Here is a 23,145-nt window from a genome sequence, read left to right as displayed (position 1 = left end):
TTAATTAAATTAAATTAAATAATTTTAATAAGTTCTTTCGAACTTATGCTTTACATCTATTGCGGAAATATATTGAAATATTAATTAAAAAAAGAAGAGATCAAGAAAAGATTTTTTTGTAAAGATTTTGTCTAATTTATTAAATAAAGGATCCGCATTAACAATTATCAATTTTATCAATTTTTCATGCTAATTTATTCTTATAATACGCACTTATCTTCTAATTGCTCATAGCTCATCCATCGTAGAATTTGTTTGTAGATATTGTTTTTAAACTTTACTTTAACTTAATATAAAGCCAAATGATTAATTAATTAAATAATTTGTAATATGATAAATACACACATTAATTTTATATTTTATTATAAAATATAATTTATAGAAATTTGTAGTAATTTGGCTTTATTTCAGTTAAAATAAAGTTATATTCAATATTTAACGAACGATCGTGAAATCGAACGATCGTTACTAAATGAGCGTAAATATTTTACGCTCTTTTGCCGGTAATTATCCGGCAAAAGAAGGAGTAATTATCTCCTTCTTCGATCTCTGATTAGAGATCGAGAAAGAAAGTGGCCAGGATCAACGAAAGGTAGGTTCAACTGGCCTGAAGAGTACGGTTAGGGTATGCGGTTAGGACACGCGGTTAGGGCACGTGACTAAAATATATACATGATTAGGTGAGGTGATGAGATAGGTTCCTCAAATCTCGAATAATTTTAGTTAATCAGGAAGTAGGATTGTTAAGGCTATTAAGTAAAATCATTAGAATTCTTCTATTAATATTAGGGTTGTTAGGGCTCTTAAGATCATTAGAATTCTGTAATAGTAGGATTGTTAGAGCTATTAAAATTATTAGAATCCTTTAATAGTAGGGTTGTTAGGGCTATTAAGATTCATTCTTTCTTTTAATATTCCAATAATCCTGGGGGTAAATTAAAATTATTTTAATTAAGTTGAATTTATTTTTAAAAACGTGGTAAAAATAAATATAACATGTTTTAAAAATAAAAATGTTTTAAAAGTGAAATTTAAATTATCAAAATTATCTTCAGAAATATTAAAGAAATTGCATAATTATTAACGTTTAAGAAATCTTAACATGTTATATTTTATTTTAAAACTTAAAAATATATGTGTATTAAATCAAATATAATATTAAATCCAAATGTTAATGCTATCAATATCAAATTATTATATCGATGTTATTAAATATTTGAATAAATGGAATATTATTATTTGATATTGATAGCATCATAAATTTGTAATTTGTAAATTATAAATTATAAATAGTTATAATTGTATTTTAATTATAATCTAACATTAATATTTTAATTGTAAAATACAATACAATTATAACTATAATTATATTATATGAAATTGTATTTACGATTGTAAATTCTTATGTGAATTACACGAAAAATTATCGAAAGTATACGTATAATGATTACATAATAGTAATTAACATAATAGTAATTCATTAAATTAAAGTATTTATTTCTGTAGTACATATTTTTGGAATATTCATAAAAGAGTAACTGTTTGTATTTTCATGTCAAAGAGTCATTAATAAATTCGGAAAATTTTTATATAAAATGTAAAAATTCGATGCTAAATTAATGATTAAATATAAGCATTATAAAATTTGACGGACGCCTTCGTTACAGAATCGCGAGTCAATTATTATAAATTTAATGATATGCTTTCCGTTAGCTTTATTTATTTATGAATTCCATATCGCGCGGAACTGAATATTCTTAAAATAAATTATTAAATTATAATTGCGAAAATACCGTGTTCTTTTCGCGTTCTCTTCGCGTTTTTATACAAGATTATCATTTTAACAGAAGAATTTTATCGCTGTCCCTCGCGTCGGATAATATTCCTAAATATTGCTAATTAAATATAAAGAAATGTCGAATAAGAGAGTGAAGATTCGATGTGATAAGTCAACGATTAAATATTAACTTCACAAAATTTAACGATCTCCTTCGATATTATAGAATCGCGAGTTAATTATTATGGATTTAATAATTTGTTTTTTCAGTTATATTTGTATTTACGAATTTTTTTTTTCGTATCGGAAAATATTCATAAATAAATTAATAAATTACCATTGCAAAAACACCGTGTTTTTCTCACGTTCTTAGACGAGATTGTCGTTTTAATAAAAGAGTTATCATTGTTCCTTCCGTTAAATAAACGTTAATGAAAGTTGCATGGCTCGTACCGCCGAGAAGTCGAAACGATTTTCATCATGGAGAATTATTTCTCACCGGTTCTTGTAATATCCATTCGCGACGTCTAGTTCGGTACTCTGTTGAAAATTGGGAATTTTTATTGTAAGATTGAAGGAACTAATCGCAGGTTTTTTTAGCAATTTCCGAAAGCAATGATTTCGGTAGTAATTCAACGACGATCATACGCTTCTTTAACGTCGAATTAATTTAAATAATATATATTTAGATGAGAGAAATGTATCTTTTCTTTTCTTCGTTAAAAATGTTCTATCATTATTAGGATTGGTATTATTATTGTCTATATATATAATGCCAGAAAGATTTAATAGTAGATTAAATATAGATATAGTGTTGTGTATAAATTTTAATTTTTCAAATAATTTCATATTGTAATTAATTTGTATAGATTTTTTGATAAAAATGATTACGAACGAATATATTTTTAATTAATATAATTTGTCTCTTTTGAAAAATTATTTTTAGGTGCTGGGGATATTAACATTAATTTTTAGTTTCTTTTAAGAAACTATTTGCAGGTATTGGACATCCATCGCCATTTTGAAATATTAGTTTTTAGGTATATACTATTTTATATATATGTATAATAAAATACATGCACAAATTCACGTATGCAAAATATTTTTATAATTTTTAATAATGTTATATATTATATGTAAGCGAAATTATACATGAATGTTACATAAAATGTGCGAATACTTAAAAATTTCGAGACAAATCGAATGGGTACCCCTATATCAGTAAGATATTGATTAAAAGAAAAGAAATTATTAATTTAAACGTTATAAGAATAAGAATCTAGAGAATTAATCCAGAATTAATTGTTTAAAATTATTTGATTTATTTTATTTTGCACACTATTCGAATTGAAATTTTTTAAATCTTGCTGATATCGGGTTCGATTCGTCTCGCGTGCGCGAACGGTACCCCAAATTATATGTGTTCGCATAACACAAACTCCAATAATGCATGTATTTTATTATTTATAAATATAATCGTTCGTAATCACATTTCAATAAAAAAGGTCGTTATATCCATTTAATTTTCAATAAAGAAATATATTTCTTAATAGTGGAAGAACATGTTTTCTGATGTGCATATCAATTTCGTGAATTGAAGATAATGACGAAGGATAATTGTCGTTGATTTATTACTGAAATCATTGCTATCGGGAAAGTCCGGAAGATCCAGGATTCGTTCCCTCCTACAGTGAAGTTCCCGACGTTCAATGGATCACTTCACTTTTCTTCGCAGATTGATCTTGCGAAATCTGATGTAGAAACAAGATGTTAATCGTTCTCCATTTTTAAGATCGCTCCTCTTTTTATCGGATTACCGATATGTCACTCGTGTATCTGCAATTGAATATTCTGAGTATTATCGATATATTTATCGATTTATCGATTTATCAATTTTTTTCGTCGCGTTTTATCGCTAACTTTAAATCGCGAATTATTTAGTAATTTAATTGTTGATTTCTATGTTTATTCTATTTTTTCATTTTGAATATTTCCTTTGATAATCTATCTACAAAATGCGCCAGTAATGCAAATACTTTCTTTTACAATCGAAGAAACGATCAATAATTTTATTAATGACTCTTTTGATCACGATTATTTACGTTATATAAAACTTATTAAATTCTATTATTGCATATCTATTATTAATAATAACTGCCGCGTAATTAATCTTCGCTAATCAGTCTCGTCTGGATTATGTAAAAATTTGTAGTACATTTTATACTATACGTATATTTTGGACATTTTCGTGTAATAAATTATTCCATGTAATAAATTATTTTGAATTAAATTTCGAATTAAATTTCTATTAAATTTGTATTATATTTTGTCATATATTTTGTAATATGTATTTAGCATAAAAATATTATGCATAAAAATATTATATTAAGCATAAAAATATTATGTTGATATGAAAATTATAATAAAAATATATAAAAATAATGTTAGCTATATTAAAATAGAACATATGAATTCTTTATATTTTATATAAAGGAAGAGACTTAAAATATTTTGCAACATCTATATTTTTCGAGTCTTAATTATAAAAACTTCAGAAGAATCAGTGATTAATTTGACAAATTCTATACATGTATTATTAATTAAATTTTTAAATAATTAAAAAAATGTTTGATTTGAAATATCAAAGATCAGTTTACTGCTAATTAAGAAGATTTATAGAAATACGGTTAAAAATGTTTTTATCCCACAGCAGGCATTTTGTGTTTTGTAAATAAAAAGATATAAATATGACAATGAATATAGAAAAATATTTATTTCATCTTTGAATATTACAGTATCTTTCGCGATTGAATAATTTATTTACTATCAATTTACATAACATAAGTATCTTGTTATACAGCACTGGTGCGCTACCGGCATTTCGTGCACATAGCATGGAACAAAACCAGAAATTGTGCACATTATATATTACCCTCTGAGAACATTCATGGACATTGGCTTTGTAGTTCATGTCCACGTTTTCAATGTCCATAGAGGGAGTATCGCTTTCAGGGATCACCTAAAAGCAGGTCATGACATCTCTCAGGCCGGTATTCATAGTCCGTTCTTATATTTAAGATCGTCTTAAGTTCATCTTTAGATATTGTATGTATCATTTCATTGGCTATGGATTATCTGAAGATGAACTAAAGACGATCTTAAATATAAGACCGGACTATGAATACCGGCCTCAGTCTTCTCTCTGATAGATGATGACAATAGGCGCATTCAACAGGACAAACTGCTTAATAATCGAACGTGATTGGCTCTCATTTTTAAACCAATAATCAACGTCAAATGATAACTCAGTTTCAGTAGTTGCTCTACTGAACACGACCAATCATTCGGCGAATTCGATACTTTGAGAATCGCAATTTGTTTTCGATAGATTTCAAATTGGTTGCAGAGTCGCATCATCGAATCGTAAACGCGCGTTCAAATCGTTCGTTTTTATATTTCTGTTAATTGTTGATTAATTGTTATCTAAAAGTGAATCTTGCTGAAGAAGTTATCGCGAAGTGCTTTGTGAAGTATCAAACACTTATCGTACAATCGCTGTTATACATGAACACTGTGATTTTATTATCGACTTCGATTCCGGAACCATTTTTGTATAACTTATTTCATCGTCAAAATGCATCGTCACACAATTGCAATAATCATTAAGTATGTATACATTATTGTTCGGTAATTAACTATATCAAATTTATTTTGTGTAACTATTTATGCAATCTTGAATTTGATTTCTGTAACATTGAATTTTTATAATTAATTTTCGCTATTTCAGTATTTTTCAAAGCGTAACATTGTTTTGATAATTAAAAGATTAGTAAGACTGATTGCTTTAATGAATTTTAGATTTCGAACCATCAATCATAAAATTCGTCAAAGCAAATCACTAAGTCGAGAAAGATTTGTTCCATTTTTTTGTGATTATCATTATTTAAAAATTGTCGTTGAGAATGCATGCAATGAGATAATTATAAAATATATCTTGTTTTAAATACTGTATGATCGCAGTGTGACAAATTCAAAATTGCATATGAATTCTAATTTTATTATTTTAATGTTTAGATTTTTTATATGTTATCAAAAATATTTAATAAAACAAGTTTTAAATAATACAAAATAATAAAACACATAATACATGTGTACAAAAAAATATACATTACACTTTTTACATACTCAGCATAAAGAAATTTATTTATATTATCTTCTTAAGTTGCATATAAATATTTTTGAAATCTTACTTTTGTATATAAATATTTTTTAAAAACATAATAATATAATAATGAAAGTCAAGCACATAATATCAATAAGAATAAGATATCGAGAAATATAGAATGAAACGTTAGTACAATTCAATAGTGATAATTTATCATATTATATTGATAAAATTTTATTTAATGCAAAACTAAGATATAAAAAGATATCAATACGCTTAATACATCTTGTATCTTATTCTTATTATTTACTGTGTCTTAACATATTTACACATTTTGATTTATACATTATTATAACATAAAAAGATTTTCGGCAATAGCTAAATTAATAAGAAAACTTTCTATAGCCGGTGCTAAGTTTTTTTCTTTAAATATCTCAATAGAAATCATCTTTCTGCCATCTGGAGCTTGAACTGTTGCTAACGAAGTTAATTGATTTAAAAGATCTTTCGTTTTATCACTTATCTCAGAAATAATTTGTGCCTCTGTGTAGTTTTGATTTTCGCATAGTTGAACCATAAATAAGGCTATTTCTTTGTGAGTTTTTGTCATTGTAAGACTTTCTAAAATAAGTAAAATAATGATTAGACAAATTATTGGAAAAAATATTTATCCATTTGTTTTATTTATTTAAGGCAAATAAAAATAATTTTTAGAATTTTTTTTTATTACCTTTTGCGTGCGATGCTACAGTAATTTCTCGAGCAGGAATGTTTACGAGTAAGTCATATAGGTCTGTTCTTGATGATATTGAGCTATTACTACAGCCTGCCACATAATATGAATATCTCTATATGCAACAAAAATAATAATTATACAATACAATATAATAATATCTATTAATTATATAAATATAGTTACTAATTAATGCTATTAATTAGTAACTATATAATAATAATAAATAAAAATTGATATTGATATCGACTCATGCAGTCCATTTATAGAAATAAAATTATTTATTTATATTTTCTTACTATCAGAGATAATTTTTATAGAATATATACCTTTAATTCAATTAATTCATCATTTACTAAATCAATCCAGGGAAAAAGATTATCAGTAACTTTTCTATGTTTCATTAATGCAGGAAATGTTCTTATCCATTTAAGAAGTTGCTCTAAGCTATGATGATATATAATAATCTTTTTTTTCAATAAGAGAGCAGTATAAATCAAAATTGTTTCTAATTCAAATGTTTTAATCAATTCTTTGACATTGGTACTAGCTGCAAATCGATGAGTATTAAAATCATCAGAGACAAATGTTCCATTCTCCTGAGTCGAACATGATCCTTTTGTAAATACGGAAAGATATAATTGCAAAATCTCAGTTGGTTTTCCTGTTTTGCAATACATTTTACTAAGAACTCGTGACAGCACTTCATACTTTTGTGGATTAAAATCCTTTGCAAAAAGAACCAATGCAAACTGTTTTACCTGAAATAATTTTAAAAACAAGATATGAAAATTCTTGACTGTATGATAAAATACTTTTTTTGATGAGAAAGATAAAAACCCTTAGATACTTACTTTTGGTAATTTATCCGAGTCGAATACTTCACTGCAATGTATATAAAACCAATCATGACCATGTCTTGCACACACAAATACATGAGGAGAACTATGTTCTAATTTCATATTGCATTTTCTTGTGACTACAGTCTTCTGAGATTCCGTTACCGCAGGGTATGACCATGTCCACAAGATATCTCCATTGCAATCTTTTTCTACAATTTTTACTCTTGTTTAAGCATACTAAATAACACAAATATCTGATAATGAAAATAGTTAACTTATATATTTTTATTATTTACTACTTTTATTATAGAAAGCTATGCTATACCTATTATACTACAAGAAAGTAAATCCGTTAACGGTGCCATTTAGGATTCTTTTTAACAAGGATTTTAATCAACAATAATAACACTGTTCAAAGCAAGATATTAAAGTACTCATCCTTTTTTATGCCTTGATAATGTATGAAATTATTATATTTTCTTTTAATAAAATAATTCTATATTTGCATTGTTATAAATACTTATCAATCTAATAGCAAATTGCCGAAATAAGCCAGCTATATTTTATACATATGTTTTTCTTTTTTTTATTTTGTCGGTATTAAAATCTGACACGGTTCTTTAATTAATATGTATATCTCACATAAATAGAAATCGAGGTTATGCTTAAATAGTCGACATGACACCTTTCTGTCAGCTGCAGTTAGTATGGAAGGTGGAAGGGAGAACAGGAATCTGTACGTATATTTCCTGAATTTAATGTTTTATTTAAAATAGGTATATACTTTGCAATCTATATTTTAAAAAAATGCAAATAGAAAGTTATTAGTGTCTTCACATTTTCGATCAAACAAAATTTATTATTCGGAAACTTGTTAAAATTAATCTCAGCAGCTAAGATACAAAGAATTAAAATAATAATTTGAATAAACTGCTAAATCGTGTCTAATACACAATTTTTAGAAATAAACTAAAAGAATTAATTATCAATTAATTATTATGAAATTGTTGCATGGATAAACATATCGTTTTCATTTTATATAAACAAAGTAATAATTAAAAAAAACGAAAGAATACATTAAATAAAAAATTTGCTACAATTTACTAACTCTATGATACATGTATTGTTTAATTATCGTTTTTCGTGAGAGATTCTTTACTCTATTTTGCTTCATAATTTCAAATTTAATTTGATTTTTTAAAAAACTTTATATTCGAAAAATATTAAATATTAATAAAAAACAAAAATTAAATTAGCTTTAAAATATTGTAGAGTATTAGATAATATAAATTTGTTATATATGAATAAAAACAATCTGTATTATTATTAATACATAAGTATATTATTATTTATTTCCATATAACATTTACACATATTATTTAATAGTGACTTAAAATAATAAAAAATCTCTCATGAATATAACTGATTAATGCATATATCACATTTAGCAGTTTAGCAGTTTATTCAAATTATTATTTTATTTCTATATTACAAATATAAATAAGTTTTATATTACAAATATATGTGCAAAAAAAGTTCCATGTTAAAAAAATTTTATAGAACAATTTTTATGAAATGCGCTTAATACAAGTATTATAATAATTAAGTTCAATTGATACATATACATAGTTAAATTATTTTTGCTACCTGAGTAGCTATATATATATTTATCAAAATATATATTTTTTGCTTTTATCCAAATATATATTTATATTTAAAATATATATTTTTATTGGAATGTACGATTCTCTTAATATTAAAGATCAGGTAACATAATTAACATAATTACAATAACTTAATTATAAATTTTCGATCATTATTTTTCAACAAAAATCTTATAAATAAGCTGTAAAATTACTATATTTTTTATACAGATGAATATGATAAATAAAATTTTTTTACTCTATCAAGAAAATGAAATAATACTGAAGGAATAATAATTGCATTATGCTCGTGACAAATAATATAAATACTAGTTCAATTATGTGATTATTATTTGCGGCATATTATTTGCTGATATTTATAGAAAATAATAAAAAATGATACGAAAGAATGAAAAGATGTGACGCCTTATTATGGATTAATAAATTATTAACAATTATGAATGTATTGATGAAAAATCACAAAAATGATGTTTTACTCGGAATTAATATTTTCATTTAAAAGACGTTTTTTAGTTGATCATTTTTAATGAGCAAATTGTCACTTGACTGTCGGGGGCCTTGCCGAAAGGTTTAATTCCATCAGGTGTCTCGTATTGGTTCACTTGATATACCAACAGTGTTTCATAATTATACACATCCGTGTCAAGTTGCTGCATAAAGTTTACGTAAAAATATAAGTTAATAATTGTCTCAGCAATATGTTATATCTGTATCTATATAATTATCAATATTTTTTATATTAATAACTGAAGATATTAATAACTGAAGCCCGCTTCAAACGCGATAAGACTTGAGACAGAATTTTATTTATAATTTTATAATGACATAGAATTCCCTTATATGATATTACATTCTATGATATTATTTTCTATTCATAATTTTCTATAATTTGAGATAAAATTCGATACGAAATTTTACTTATCATTTTATGTGTAATATAAAAAAATTTATAAAAAGTACAACATATATCATATCAGAATACATCTATTAAAATGATAATTATAATCAAATTATAAATAGAATTCTGTCTTGAGTTTCATTGCGAGTTATAGATAAATAACTCAAGTATTCAAATTATCAAAAATTATTTGAATTTATTGTTGAATTTATCGTTTACCTGAGTGAGAGGATTAGTATTTGTAGTAAAAATTCCAGCGTATCCTTTTCGTTGAGCGAATTGTAAACAATACTCGTCCATCTGTCCCATCACTAATACGTTTTCCGCGAAATTCAACTCCTTGTATGTTGCCATCATGAAATTATAAAGAATTTTACCCTTGTCTCTTGGTAATTTATTATTTCTTATCGGCTCTTCCAAGTAGTTGAGAAAGTCAAATATAATCGTTAATTTAGAGGTCAGTATTAGTTCAGGCTCGTCCCGAAGATCAAAGTTAAAGGTAATTCCGATTACTTTGCCATTCTGTGCCGATTTCATCACAAAACTCAAGCCCTGTTCCACGAGAGGATTCCACATTAATTCCATCAGTTCTCGATAATCGGCTCTTGTTATGTCCGGCATTAACCATTGTTCCAAATCGGCTTTCGAATAAAAGCTCTCTGTGATTATTCTGCAAATATAAAAATATATTTGTTATTATATTTTTATTACTTTTTGTGCATATATGCATGTACACAACAGTGCTATAGATATGTGTATATAAATTGACAACAAATTTTGAATGATACTTACTCGATCGCATCCTCCTTGTGACAATCACTTAACAATTCAAAGATATACGATTTTTGATCAATTATTTCCTTTAAAGGTTTTTCATCAGAAGATATGAGTTTCATGCGGTCCAATATTTCGGCCAGATTTTTTGCTGTAATAAAATCCGTGATACCAATCTGATAACCCTGGTCCCTTAACTTGGTTACAGTGTAAATGGAATTTAAGGAATTTCCTCCGAGTTCGTAGAAATTTGCATGCGAGGTCACTAGTGTACGACCATTACGTCCGATTACGGATGCGACAGTCCGAAAAAGAACTCGAGCTTTTGTAAGATCTTGATCTGGCACACCACTGTAATCGCAATTCGTAGCAATATCGTTTTCTGTAGAGTAAAATTTTCCATAAGTTTAATATATGTCAGCTAATAATAGTCTCCATTAAAAAAAATAGATTTTAAAAGAGATTTTTTATTTGCTTATTTTAAAAAATCGAAAGATAATTCATTCTTGGTATTCAAGTTTTTAAACTTTGAGAAAATAAGAATTATAAAACTTAAAAATACTGAAATTTTTTCATTTATCTTGCTTTTTATTCTAAATTATAATTAATATATCATTTATTTACGCGAAATAATTAACAATTGGTATAACCGTAGAAATATACATACATGAAACGCATTAGTTATATTAATTAGAAATTTATAAAGTAAAAACTAAATAACTCTTTCTTATAAAGATGTGTATTATGCTTGTATTAAAATTTTTTAAAAGAAAAAACTTTCTTTAATTTTAATGTAAGCATAATCATTTTGCATTTGTTGAAATAACGCATGAAATTTAATTACTTAATGAAAGATATAAAGTGAATTTTTTAATTCTATATCTCTTTTTATCAAGTTATTGCAATTTATATTATAGGAGAGATTAAAAATATTATTCTAATCTCTTATAAGAAATACTACATACTAATATGATGTAAAAATAGAAAAGAATGGAAAATATCATGGGAGTGAAAAATTTCGGAGAACCGGTTTTCAATACATTAGTAGTATGATTTCATGATAAACTTCTATATATGTGTATATATACAGGGTGATTCTGAACAAACGTTTGTCTTTAAAATATCAAATTCTTGAATGAATTCTAAAACGATTTTTCCTCTTGCAAAATTTTGCCCGGAGCTTAGTTTTTAAACTATAAAGGAAAATAGTTAACTACTTGCGGAACGAGTACAGGAGATAGGCAGGGACGGCGCGATATAGACGATTACGTGGGGCACTCGCCGCGATCAGCTGATTGCTATACGCGATGACTGTAACAATCAGTGTGTGTGTGCGTACACATTTTCACACACACACACTGATTGTTACAGTCATCGCGTATAGCAATCAGCTGATCGCGGCGAGTGCCCCACGTAATCGTCTATATCGCGCCGTCCCTGCCTATCTCCTGTACTCGTTCCGCAAGTAGTTAACTATTTTCCTTTATAGTTTAAAAACTAAGCTCCGGGCAAAATTTTGCAAGAGGAAAAATCGTCTTAGAATTTATTCAAGAATTTGATATTTTAAAGACAAACGTTTGTTTAGAATCACCCTGTATATAGATAATTTTCTTGTAATATCTCTGTTTTTACATCTAAAAGTTTAAATACTTGTAAATATGTTAATGTAATTAATATATTGATCAATTATGTATGTAATTAATATATTGATCACACACACAATTACATACGTAATTAATATATTGATTATTTACAATAGTGATTAAGGAGATATATGGTACACATATAATATTTTGTTTGACAAAATGTGATATCTATCATTAATTCGACATACCATTATTAGGGCAAAATGATTCATATTGTTTTAGCAATGTCTGTCGATCCGTTTTTCCATTGATTAAAAGAGGTATATGGTCAATAACAAATATTTGGGGTAACATGTATGGCGGTAACGTTCTTTGGAGGAAACTTTCAATTTCCGAGCTAGACACAGTTGTATCATCAACGATGGTAACAAAAGCTATTAGCGCCTGAAAGAAAATGTAAAATATAAAGCTTAACGTTAGGAAATTGATTAGTTTTTCTTAATGAGAGGCAATGCATATTTTTTCTAAAATATTGCAAAATTTTCCTCCGGAGAAAATGTTTAGATTTCATAAAATTGTGTATGCTATTTGGCGGAAAAGCTATATTTATAAAGCTATATGTAAAAAGTTTTTGTAATATTCAAAATGATATGTGTGCTAACAGAAATATTAAAAGTTAATTTTATATATAAAATGATTAGAGAAAACTTTAATTTTGAAATGTTTAGATATAAGAATATGTTTAGATATAGAAATAATTTAAAACAAGCATTTATTTTAAAGCATTTTTTATTTTACTTTACGCGTTTTAATATACGCTATATATTTACCTGTGACAGTTTACCAGGCTTATGACAAAGAACTACGACCTTATCGATACCGGGTAGCCTAGCGATTATTTTCTCGATTTCTGTAAGATCAACGCGATGACCTCTAATCTTAATCTGCGAATCCATTCGCCCTTCGTAAATTATCGAACCTTTGACGATTTTAGCATAATCGCCAGTACGAAAAATCTTCGGATATTCTGCAAATGAATCAGCATATTTATTTGAAGTGTATAACAAAGAAGTATAATACAATATAATAAGATATAATATTTCGATTATCGTTTCTTTTCGCGAAAGAGATTACGAATGGGAATATTTGTAAGGCACAGTAAATTCTTCAAGTTTAATATAGATCAGTATTTGATATTATTACGTTTTTTTATGTTTTCATCTGGATCAATAGCGTAAGGATTGTCCAAAAATTTATGTATGTCTCGTTCGCGTATATAACCTGCGGCAAGATTCCTTCCTGCCACGATCAGCTCACCGATTTCTCCCTGAGGGATCAATCGCATGTCCTTGTTCACAAGATAAATTATGCAATTATCGATTGGCCTTCCTATAACAAAAGTCCGTTGAGCGATATAGATGTTGTCAGTAATAATTTTTTACGATTTTTTTATTAGCTACATTTCGTCATCAGTCTACTAGAATTTCGGATATTAGAAGGATATCAAGTCATTGTCATTTATTTTTTCATTAATTTGACAAAATTAATTAATTACAAAATTAATTATAATCAATAACATCAATTCTTAAATCATATTCGATAGATAAAAATTATACCTATTGGCACTTTCTCCATTCCTTGTAATTGCGCGCGGTTGTTTAAAAGGTAATACGTGACGTCACCCATGACCTCTGTGCTGCCATAGAAATTAGCCAATATCTTATCCTTGTTACTAAACGTAGCAAAAAATTGATCGGCCAACGCAACCGATAAAGTTTCTCCTGAACAGATCCAGAGTCTCAAGTGATCGAGAACATTGTCATTATTCTGCGCGAAGTGACAATAGAGATCGTATGTTATAATTAGAATCAGGTTTCGTAGACGTAAAGGATTATTTTTGTTTTATAAATTATATAATAACTCAGATGTTTCGATAATTAATGTATTATAGAAATCATGCTACATTTTAACAAGGCGTGAAAAATATAGATTATAAAGCTTGATTAAAAAATTATCTAATTTGTTTTTTAAATAATTCGTGCAAAGTGATAATAGATAATTGCGCGTTTTTTTTGCTAATTAGAAACATTAGTTTAATCTACATGTAATTTAACGTGATTTATAGAAGCATTGATTTATGAGAAATTTTTTCTTAATTATAAAGATTACGATTAAAGATCACATTCATCACTTTTAAAAGTCATCGATTTGTAAACAGACTTTGATTCAATTATATTTTGTTTCACGCATACATATTCTGTAAATTATTTAAATATGACTATCGCGAATAAACTTGTTGAACATGTGTTTCTAAAGTAAAACTGCCTTGTTGAAATGCCAAGAGTACAAGGTTATATGGTTATTTTTGCTAGCCTTTAAGAGAAAAAGTGGGTAACGTTCTTGCGTTGCATACTGTACATTGTAGATTATACTTATATTTCACATGCAGAAACCTATGATTACTATCGCGAGTCATTAGAGATCCTATTTATTTTAATCAAGGATTAAAGAAAAAAATATTAATCTTTACCTAACTCTTATAGAATGTTGCATAAAATCAAGATTAAAATTCTAAGAAATTTACATATAATGGTAGATTACTTTATCTCATAAAAGAAATAAATGCGTAGAATGGAGTTGTATACTCACTCGTAGACCCAAATACATGAGTAATGAATGCAATAATGATGGCACAAGAACTAAGCGTTGTACCTGAAACATTGATGATTTTTCGTGTTCTATGAATTATATCATGCGCACATAATTTACGCATAAATTTAAAATATATCAAAAACTTTGTAAGATTTCAAATTGTTTTTGATTAAAAATATATTTTTTTATTATTTTATCATTTGATTTATTCAATTCATTTCCAAACTATTAGAGTAAATAATCTGCTAATTACAAGTTTGTTAAAATTATTATCATATTATAAATAGAAACAAATTTTCTGTATAATTATTTCCTTTAAAATATAGAACAAATATATATATATATATATATATATATATATATATATATATATATATACAAAAAACCTCTTATAAAGTACAATATTCAATTTAATTTATATTAAGAATTTTTTTTACATAAGATAATTTCTAATAAAAAATTTGCTAAAATGTAAAACTCTTTGACATGTTAGTGAGATTGGTTTTAATAAGAAATACATAAATATAAATTGTATTTTTTTTATGTATAAGAGATTGTATATTTATATAAGAGAAAAATTTTTAACTTTATAATAAATTCATAATACGTAATCTTTGGGAAAGTAATATATTATAATAATAATAAATTTAATAATATATTATAATAATAAATTTACTTTGTTTTTATATTATACATTTTCAAAATGTATATGTATGTAAATGCTTGTTCAAACAGATTTTTATGTGTGACAGATTTTGTTATAATTATAATAAATATATTAAAATTATACAATAAATATAATTTTATTCTTTTTGTAATTCTGTATCTACTTAGAAGAGAACTATAATAAAAAATATTATTTTTTATTTATAATAATCTCACAAATTGTGTATCAAAGTTTTTTACACTTAAAATAACATATAAAATACTCTATACTATTGCAATTATTACGCAATAAATTAGTAAATTTTGAAAGTTACTTGATGCTTCTCTAAGAGTGGTACGAATCTCTCCGGATCTTTCGTCATGTTTTTCGGCACAATTACTAGTGTACGGCCCTGTAGAAGGGGTCCCCAAATCTCCGGAACACTATCGACGAATGTGAGAGCAGTCTTAAAGACGCATCGTTCTTCGTTATCAACATATGGAAGCTCCCTCCATTGCCATTGTAAACGATTTAGTAAAGTAGCATGCGGTATAAGCACACCTTTAAAAAGATTATTACATGGTACGCTCAAGTGAGACGTGAATTAGGTAAGGTCGTAGTTTCATAAAAGTCTGAGTATGTTTCAAAATTATGAACATATTTAATACATCATACATATAATGCAATTAGACTTTATATCGCAGATTTTATTTCAAATATAGCTATAAAAGTGCAACGATGCATGTACTTTTTTGCATCTGAATTAGAGAATTGATTTTTTGTAATAAAAATAATAGTTCAATGACAGTTTTTTTTTATTTGCCATGTATCATAATACTGTGAAACTATGTCATGTAATATTTATAGCATCTTAAGAATGTTCACAAATCAGTTTGCGATGGAAAAATAATTATGTATATACACATGTAATTTTGTATCTTATGAAAAATAATTATATTAGTGCTAATACATAAGTTCTTTTATATAAATTTTTTTATAACGCGTATTGGATAATTAATACAAATGTGATGTTACCTTTTGGATCTCCTGTACTCCCGGAAGTATAAAGAACGATAGCAAGTTGGTTCGAGTACTTTTTGGTTTTTAATGTATCTTCTTGTTCTTCTCCAGCTTCTTTCAGAAGCTGTTCATACGTCACAATCGAGATTTCCTCGTAAATTGATAAATCCGCTAAAAGCGGAATATTTTTATCTAATTGTATGAGAAAAAACAAATTAATTTTACGTGGAAAATATTGATTCTTTGAAATTTATTATTTCGAATTATATCAAATTGGAATCACACACATACACACACACACTCACGCCCGCGCGCGCGCGCGCGCACACACACACACACACAATAAACAAACGCAAAAACTCAAAGTCTTTTCGCGTGCAGTTTATGTCAACTAAATAATAAAATATGTTTTTCTGCAAATTATATATATTTTGAAATGGTCTATATAATTTCAAAATAATACCACGTAAATATATGATTTTGCGCAAAAGGAGTGCATAATTACAAGATGAAATAAAAATTACTATGTAAATATCTCATATTTATCATTGCATGTTCAATTTATCCATGAACGGATAGCATCGATATTAATCAATGTTAATCTCGATAATCCACTATTATAATGCTATGTCAAAATATCTTTTAATAAACAAGACTATGAGATATATTTTAGTAATTTGTATAAATTAATAATAATAAAATAATTTATTAACTGTTAATTTAAAATTAATATACATTAATATGAAATAAAAATTAAAATTAAATAAAAATAAAAATTAATAAAAGTAAAAATTAAGGTAAAAATAATAATTTTATTGTTTTTGAAACTATTTTCACTAAAAAATAAATTATCAATTAATCATTAAATCATCAATAATAATTATTTTTTAATTTTTATATTTAAAGATATATTTTGAATTAAACAAAAATATGTTATTTAAAAAAATTATATTATGAATATATATATATATATATATATATATATATATATAATATATATATAATTTATAAAAAAAAGAAAGAAAACTTAATTATTATAAAACTCTAAAAATATATATACAATTTAATGTATATATATATATATATATATATTTTTTTTTTATTTTTAATATTATATATATATATATATATATATATATATATATATATTTTAATATATACATACAATTTAAGATTAATCAATTATTTTCTCTCTCTTTTTCTTATTAAAATGTGGTCTTACAAATTAATTAATGAGTTCGTTTAATTAATTTTTTGTGCTTTTAGGAAAAATTAGAATTGAAATTACATAGAAAGAAATCGAATTTGAATTAAGAATAGAACAAGAGATGGATAATTAAGAAAAATAGAATTAGAAAGTTTATTACTGTTGATAAAATCAAGCTTAAAAAAATCGAATAATAATTTTTTAATAATATTTATTTAGAACTTTTATGGAATGTAAAGAAAATAACATAAAAAAGTAAAGTAATTTACCTCCTTCTTCGATCAATACTATCAACGGTTGTGCTTCTTCGAGAATGTGTTTTGTTCTGGAAATCGGAAATTCTGCATCCAAAGGTAGGTAGGCCATTCCTGCCTTAAGTATACCAAGTAATACAGTTGGAAGGCGATGTGACATTTTCATGCAGACAGCCACCAGTGATTGAGAAGTTGTCTCAAATTTTTCGTATTTTTGCAAGGCTTGTGCTAATCTATTGGTAATGTTATCTAATTCTTTGAAAGATAGCACATGTTCTTGATTGGTTTCATCTGTATAGGATTTTCAATTTCACGTTTATACTAAATCTTTTGATCCGATAGTTGCATTATGTGTTATTTAATAATTATTTAACATAGTTATTTAACATTATTATTTAACATAGTTAGACAATTAAATTAATTTTGCATATATGTATTATTATTATTGTTACAATTTATGTTCAGATAGTCGATGAAGCAATTGTATTGGATAATTTTTATTTAGAATTATTCACCACACTCTTTCTCTCTTGTTGAATTACATAACATTATTACAATCTAAATTGCGTATATAAATTGCGTGATAAATGAATGTCAAATTGGTTTTGTAATAAGAAATTCTCTTTTCTATAAATCCTATCGATTTATCAATTATCTCAATTCACTCTCTCTCTTCTTGCAACATAACGAATAAATAATACAAAATTATTTTTTTCTTTTACTATAAAAAAGTTTTATCTTTTGCAAAAATATCATTAGGCACATTAATATTATCATTGATTTCCATATATACAAAATTTATGAATAAGTAGTATTAATTTTCATTGCTAACTAGCATTAATTTCATTATTAGACATTTCATTATTAAAACAATTAATGTTAATTAAAAAACACGTTTTTATATAACTTTTTATAGAAGTTTTTATAGAACTTTATAGCAATCATACTTTGGAATAATTTTTTAACAATTTCTTGTTTTTTTGTGAAACAATATTATTATTTATTTATATTATTATTAGTTATTTTTGAGAAACAAAAGATCTTACCTTCGTAATATATCGCAATTTGATTTTTATGAGTCATTGCTGTATAACTGAACAACTCGTGCACTAAATCTTCTTCCTTATTCTTTCCTAACTGTTGACCTTTTAAAATAGATTGCTGCTGCAAAGTACCCATTTTCAAATGTTCGAAGTAGCTCCGGTTTGTAACGAACTAAAATTTAATTTCAAATAAAAATTAAACACACATTTACAAATACATATCGTTTTTTGAGGGAAAGAGAAAAAGAAAGTAAAGCTTGCTTGAAATATCTTTCTACATGTCAATTTCTTTTATCGCACATTAAATTCCTTGTTCTATACATAGAAAATTCACACTTATTATTTACAAAAATTTTTAATAAGGAATTTCTCATGTATGTAAAGATAAAAAATTGCGAATTTTACTGTAAAAAGGGATTTTGATTGGAATATTAAATATTAGTTGTACAAAATAATTTTGTGTTCAAATATAATATACATCATATATTACAAATTTGCTACAGTAAGACTGCAATTTTAATTTCGAAATTGGAAAATGAGTTATATATAATTTTTGCTCCTATATGATATTTATATTATTTTGTAATGTAAAGTGTATAACACAACAATTGCGATAATATAAAGTATTTCGAAAGATTGAGCTAATAATTAATAAGTATTAATGATTGAATAAAAAGCAATAATAATTTCAAATTGATAAATATAACTGTTTTAAGATTATATCGCGCAGTAATTCTCAGAATGATGTGCAAGAATAGTAATAATGATTTTAATTACTATTCTGAAATATGTTAATGTTTATTACTCAATCTACTTATATAAGATTTGCGTTATACGCCTAATCAATTAACGATTCCTCACACACATACACACATGAGATTATTCAAACAATTAAAATTGTCATAAAAATATATGATTACAATTTATATTGCAAGATAAACATTAATCTGGCTACTACAAGAACAGCTTATTTGCATTCTTGGAACATAAACGTCAATATTAGTCAATATTATATTAAAGTATGTATTGGAGAACTTCATATGAAATGCTGTTTCCATGGAAGTATATTGTAACCATGTTATTGCCGAAATATAAAAAAAAAATATCAGAATTCTTGTCTTGTCTTGTCTCTCTCTATAGAGAAAAAGAAAAAAATTTTATTCAGAGAAAGATTGTTCACGATTGCACACGTTAAAGCACGTACCGTGCGTATGGTACTAATATCGCTCTTTGCATATATTTAATGCTATAAATGATATGTATTAGATTAGATTAGATTTTACATGAAAAGCGTTTTTATATTATTCATATATCATTTATATAGCGTTAAATATGCAACTGATATGGAAGATGCAATATTAATATTGTATACGCGAATCATTTAATCATATGTTCAATAATAATTATAATACAAGATATCCTTTAAATATTTCAAGATTTAACAAGAAGCAAAACAACTTAATGAATTATTCATGTAATCCATCGCATCCTGTTAATAATAATATTAATGATAATTATAATAAATAATATTATATTAATTATAATTATAATTATAATATTATATTAATCATAATTAATAATAATATTATTGAATTCAGAAAATTTGATTTTTTTCTCAAGTATCCTGCATGATTCGGGAAAGTAATAATTTTTTTCTCATTAAAATTAAATTTTTTCTTGTTAAAAAAATATTTGAAGTAATATATATTAATTTAAAGTATATATATATATATATATATATATATATATATATGTATATAACATATATACAGGGTATCTCCAATTTAAACGTCAAAACTTCGGGAGCGTGTAGAGGACCGATAAATTAAGGAACAAAATCCTTTCGAGATTTGCTCGTTTTTGCTCCATTTTGAAGAAAATCGCAAAAGAAGAAAGATTTGTGTTTATTTATTTTAAATATTATATTATTTTATTTTTTTGTAAAATTATATTTGAATCTAGTTTTATTAAACGTTTTAACTATATAAAAATAAATTCGCACAAATCATATATTTTTATAATATCTAATTTAGAAAAATATCTGAAACACAAAATATAATATATAGTTTTGATGTGAAAAATATAATTATTCCGAATATCTTCTTCTCTTTTTTCTATTTTTGAAAAATATTTTTGAATAAGTACTTGTATTGATATTATTTTTATAATATTACACTAAACAGCTAAACAGATATTAGTTCAATAAATTATTAGTACATCGCAACAAATAGCCTCCGATACCATATTATGCCGGCACTCACTCACCTTGTACTTCCTTCTGTTTTCCTGTTTAATTTCGGTAGCTCAATGAAAGAACAGCTTTACGTCGTCAAACGCCGAACGAAATACGATGTTATAGTTATACTTTCACTTATATATGTTTATATTCTTTTTTTCTTTTGCCAACCAAACACTAACACTCCACTTAGATATTTTCACGTACTCTCTAAAAATGAATCAGTGTATTATCACTGTAATCAGTGCTGTACTTATAACTGCTTGTAATCAGTGAGTATTTATTGTTTTTCAGTGATAATACACTGATTAGTGAAAGTAGTATATATACTACTTTCACTAGAGTGAATCAGTGTATTATCACTGAAAAACAATAAATACTTACTGATTACAAGCAGTTATAAGTACAGCACTGATTACAGTGATAATACACTGATTCACTTTTAGAGAGTAGGCGTATGTCTCTCACATTAATTCTTCTTATTTTTTTTTTCCTTACTTTTCTGGTTCTTTTCTTCCCCACTTAGTTCCTTCCTTTCCGGTTATTCCGGTTATTATTATTAAGTATTCCAGTTTCCACTATTCTTATTTTTTTTGTAAAACAACTCGAATAATTTTGTGCGATGCCAGGTAAGTTGTTCGCTAAGTCGTATTCAGCGCGACCATAGTATTTGACTTGTGACCAAGAGAGAATGCCTCCTTCGGTTAATATGACATGTACTTTTATATAGAACCGGCCACGAGGAACTAAATTGTTGGTTATCCCCCTTACTGCCGCTACTATGACCGCCATGCTTCTTTGCATTTATCATTTTGCCCACCGTCTTCTGGGATCACCGATACGTCAACGCGAACATGATCTAAATTTTTTCTCAAGTATTCTGCATAATTCGGGGAAACTCAGTCTGAAAGTATCATTTACATTCCCCAAGTATGTCAGTTTCAAGATTAATTATTTTGAAATATGATTATGCGTCCTCTTAATGTGTTTTATTTATTATATAATATTATTATTATTATATAATACGTAACCATTTAATAATAGGTTATAATAATAATAATAATATATTGATAATTATTAAATTATAATAGAAGTTTATTACTTTATGTTTTATACATGTACATGCACAAAATTAATTTTGCATTATGATAATTTTTGATGTCATTCGCGATTGGCTTTACAATTATGAGTTATATATATATATATATATATATATATATATATATATATATATATATTGCGTCAAGCGATAGGTTTTAAGAATTAATTGGACAGTCACATGGACCAATCATCAAGATTAAACTCTGAGCATATGCACTTCAAATTGAACACTAAGTAATTATATGCAGAAGAGCAATAAAAAGGTATAATTGCGTCATGTGAAATTATAAGTTATTTTTATTTAGTATTCTCAAAACTATTAAAATAATATAATGATGTAATCAAAGATAATATAAAGGATCTTGCTTACATAAAAATCTGAGACCAGTAGATATAATTTTTTTAAAATATATAATTTGAATCTAAAGAAAAGTCAATCTTTCTTACATAGTAAAAATACTTATATGTAGTAACACGATAATACATAATTAATACATTGTACTTTAGACGATATCAATTCATTGAACAGTTATGTATAGCATATACT

General features: G+C 25.7%; 2 protein-coding genes across 5 annotated transcripts; both read right to left on the bottom strand.

Annotated features, from left to right (window-relative positions):
* Positions 1 to 5,959: 5,959 nt before the first annotated feature.
* Positions 5,960 to 8,249, bottom strand: LOC145970095 (DENN domain-containing protein 10). 3 transcript variants are annotated; one of them, XM_083096560.1, is made up of 5 exons: positions 8,160 to 8,249; positions 7,530 to 7,726; positions 7,005 to 7,436; positions 6,673 to 6,790; positions 5,960 to 6,563 (listed from the first exon to the last, which is right to left on the bottom strand). In XM_083096560.1, exons 2-5 carry the CDS (start codon positions 7,635 to 7,637, stop codon positions 6,292 to 6,294), a joined length of 930 nt encoding a protein of 309 aa, XP_082952686.1. In that variant the 5' UTR covers positions 7,638 to 7,726; positions 8,160 to 8,249; the 3' UTR covers positions 5,960 to 6,291. The 3 variants fall into 3 exon arrangements, with proteins under 3 accessions (XP_082952686.1, XP_082952687.1, XP_082952685.1); XM_083096561.1 differs by lacking the exon at positions 8,160 to 8,249 and adding an exon at positions 7,843 to 8,153 and having other exon boundaries at positions 7,530 to 7,754; XM_083096559.1 differs by lacking the exon at positions 8,160 to 8,249 and adding an exon at positions 7,843 to 8,153.
* A 1,016-nt stretch (positions 8,250 to 9,265) lies between these two features.
* E (nonribosomal peptide synthetase ebony) lies at positions 9,266 to 22,224 on the bottom strand. Of its 2 annotated transcripts, none has more exons than XM_083096772.1 (14): positions 21,882 to 22,224; positions 21,527 to 21,707; positions 19,265 to 19,433; positions 18,234 to 18,509; positions 16,773 to 16,949; positions 16,072 to 16,298; positions 15,089 to 15,151; positions 14,056 to 14,266; positions 13,643 to 13,828; positions 13,270 to 13,466; positions 12,688 to 12,883; positions 10,872 to 11,235; positions 10,299 to 10,749; positions 9,266 to 9,831 (listed from the first exon to the last, which is right to left on the bottom strand). In XM_083096772.1, the coding sequence occupies exons 3-14, from the start codon at positions 19,395 to 19,397 to the stop codon at positions 9,691 to 9,693; spliced, it is 2,622 nt and encodes an 873-aa protein (XP_082952898.1). In that variant the 5' UTR covers positions 19,398 to 19,433; positions 21,527 to 21,707; positions 21,882 to 22,224; the 3' UTR covers positions 9,266 to 9,690. The 2 variants fall into 2 exon arrangements, with proteins under 2 accessions (XP_082952898.1, XP_082952897.1); XM_083096771.1 differs by having other exon boundaries at positions 21,996 to 22,224.
* Between the last annotated feature and the right edge of the window lie 921 nt (positions 22,225 to 23,145).

This window comes from Camponotus vicinus, unplaced genomic scaffold (genome assembly GCF_025532165.1).
Source record: "Camponotus vicinus isolate PSW18456_S1 unplaced genomic scaffold, iyCamVici1.0 SCAF_4, whole genome shotgun sequence".
Taxonomy (NCBI): domain Eukaryota; kingdom Metazoa; phylum Arthropoda; class Insecta; order Hymenoptera; family Formicidae; genus Camponotus; species Camponotus vicinus.
Note: the sequence above shows the minus strand (reverse complement) of the source record. Positions and strands in the feature narration are given on the sequence as shown.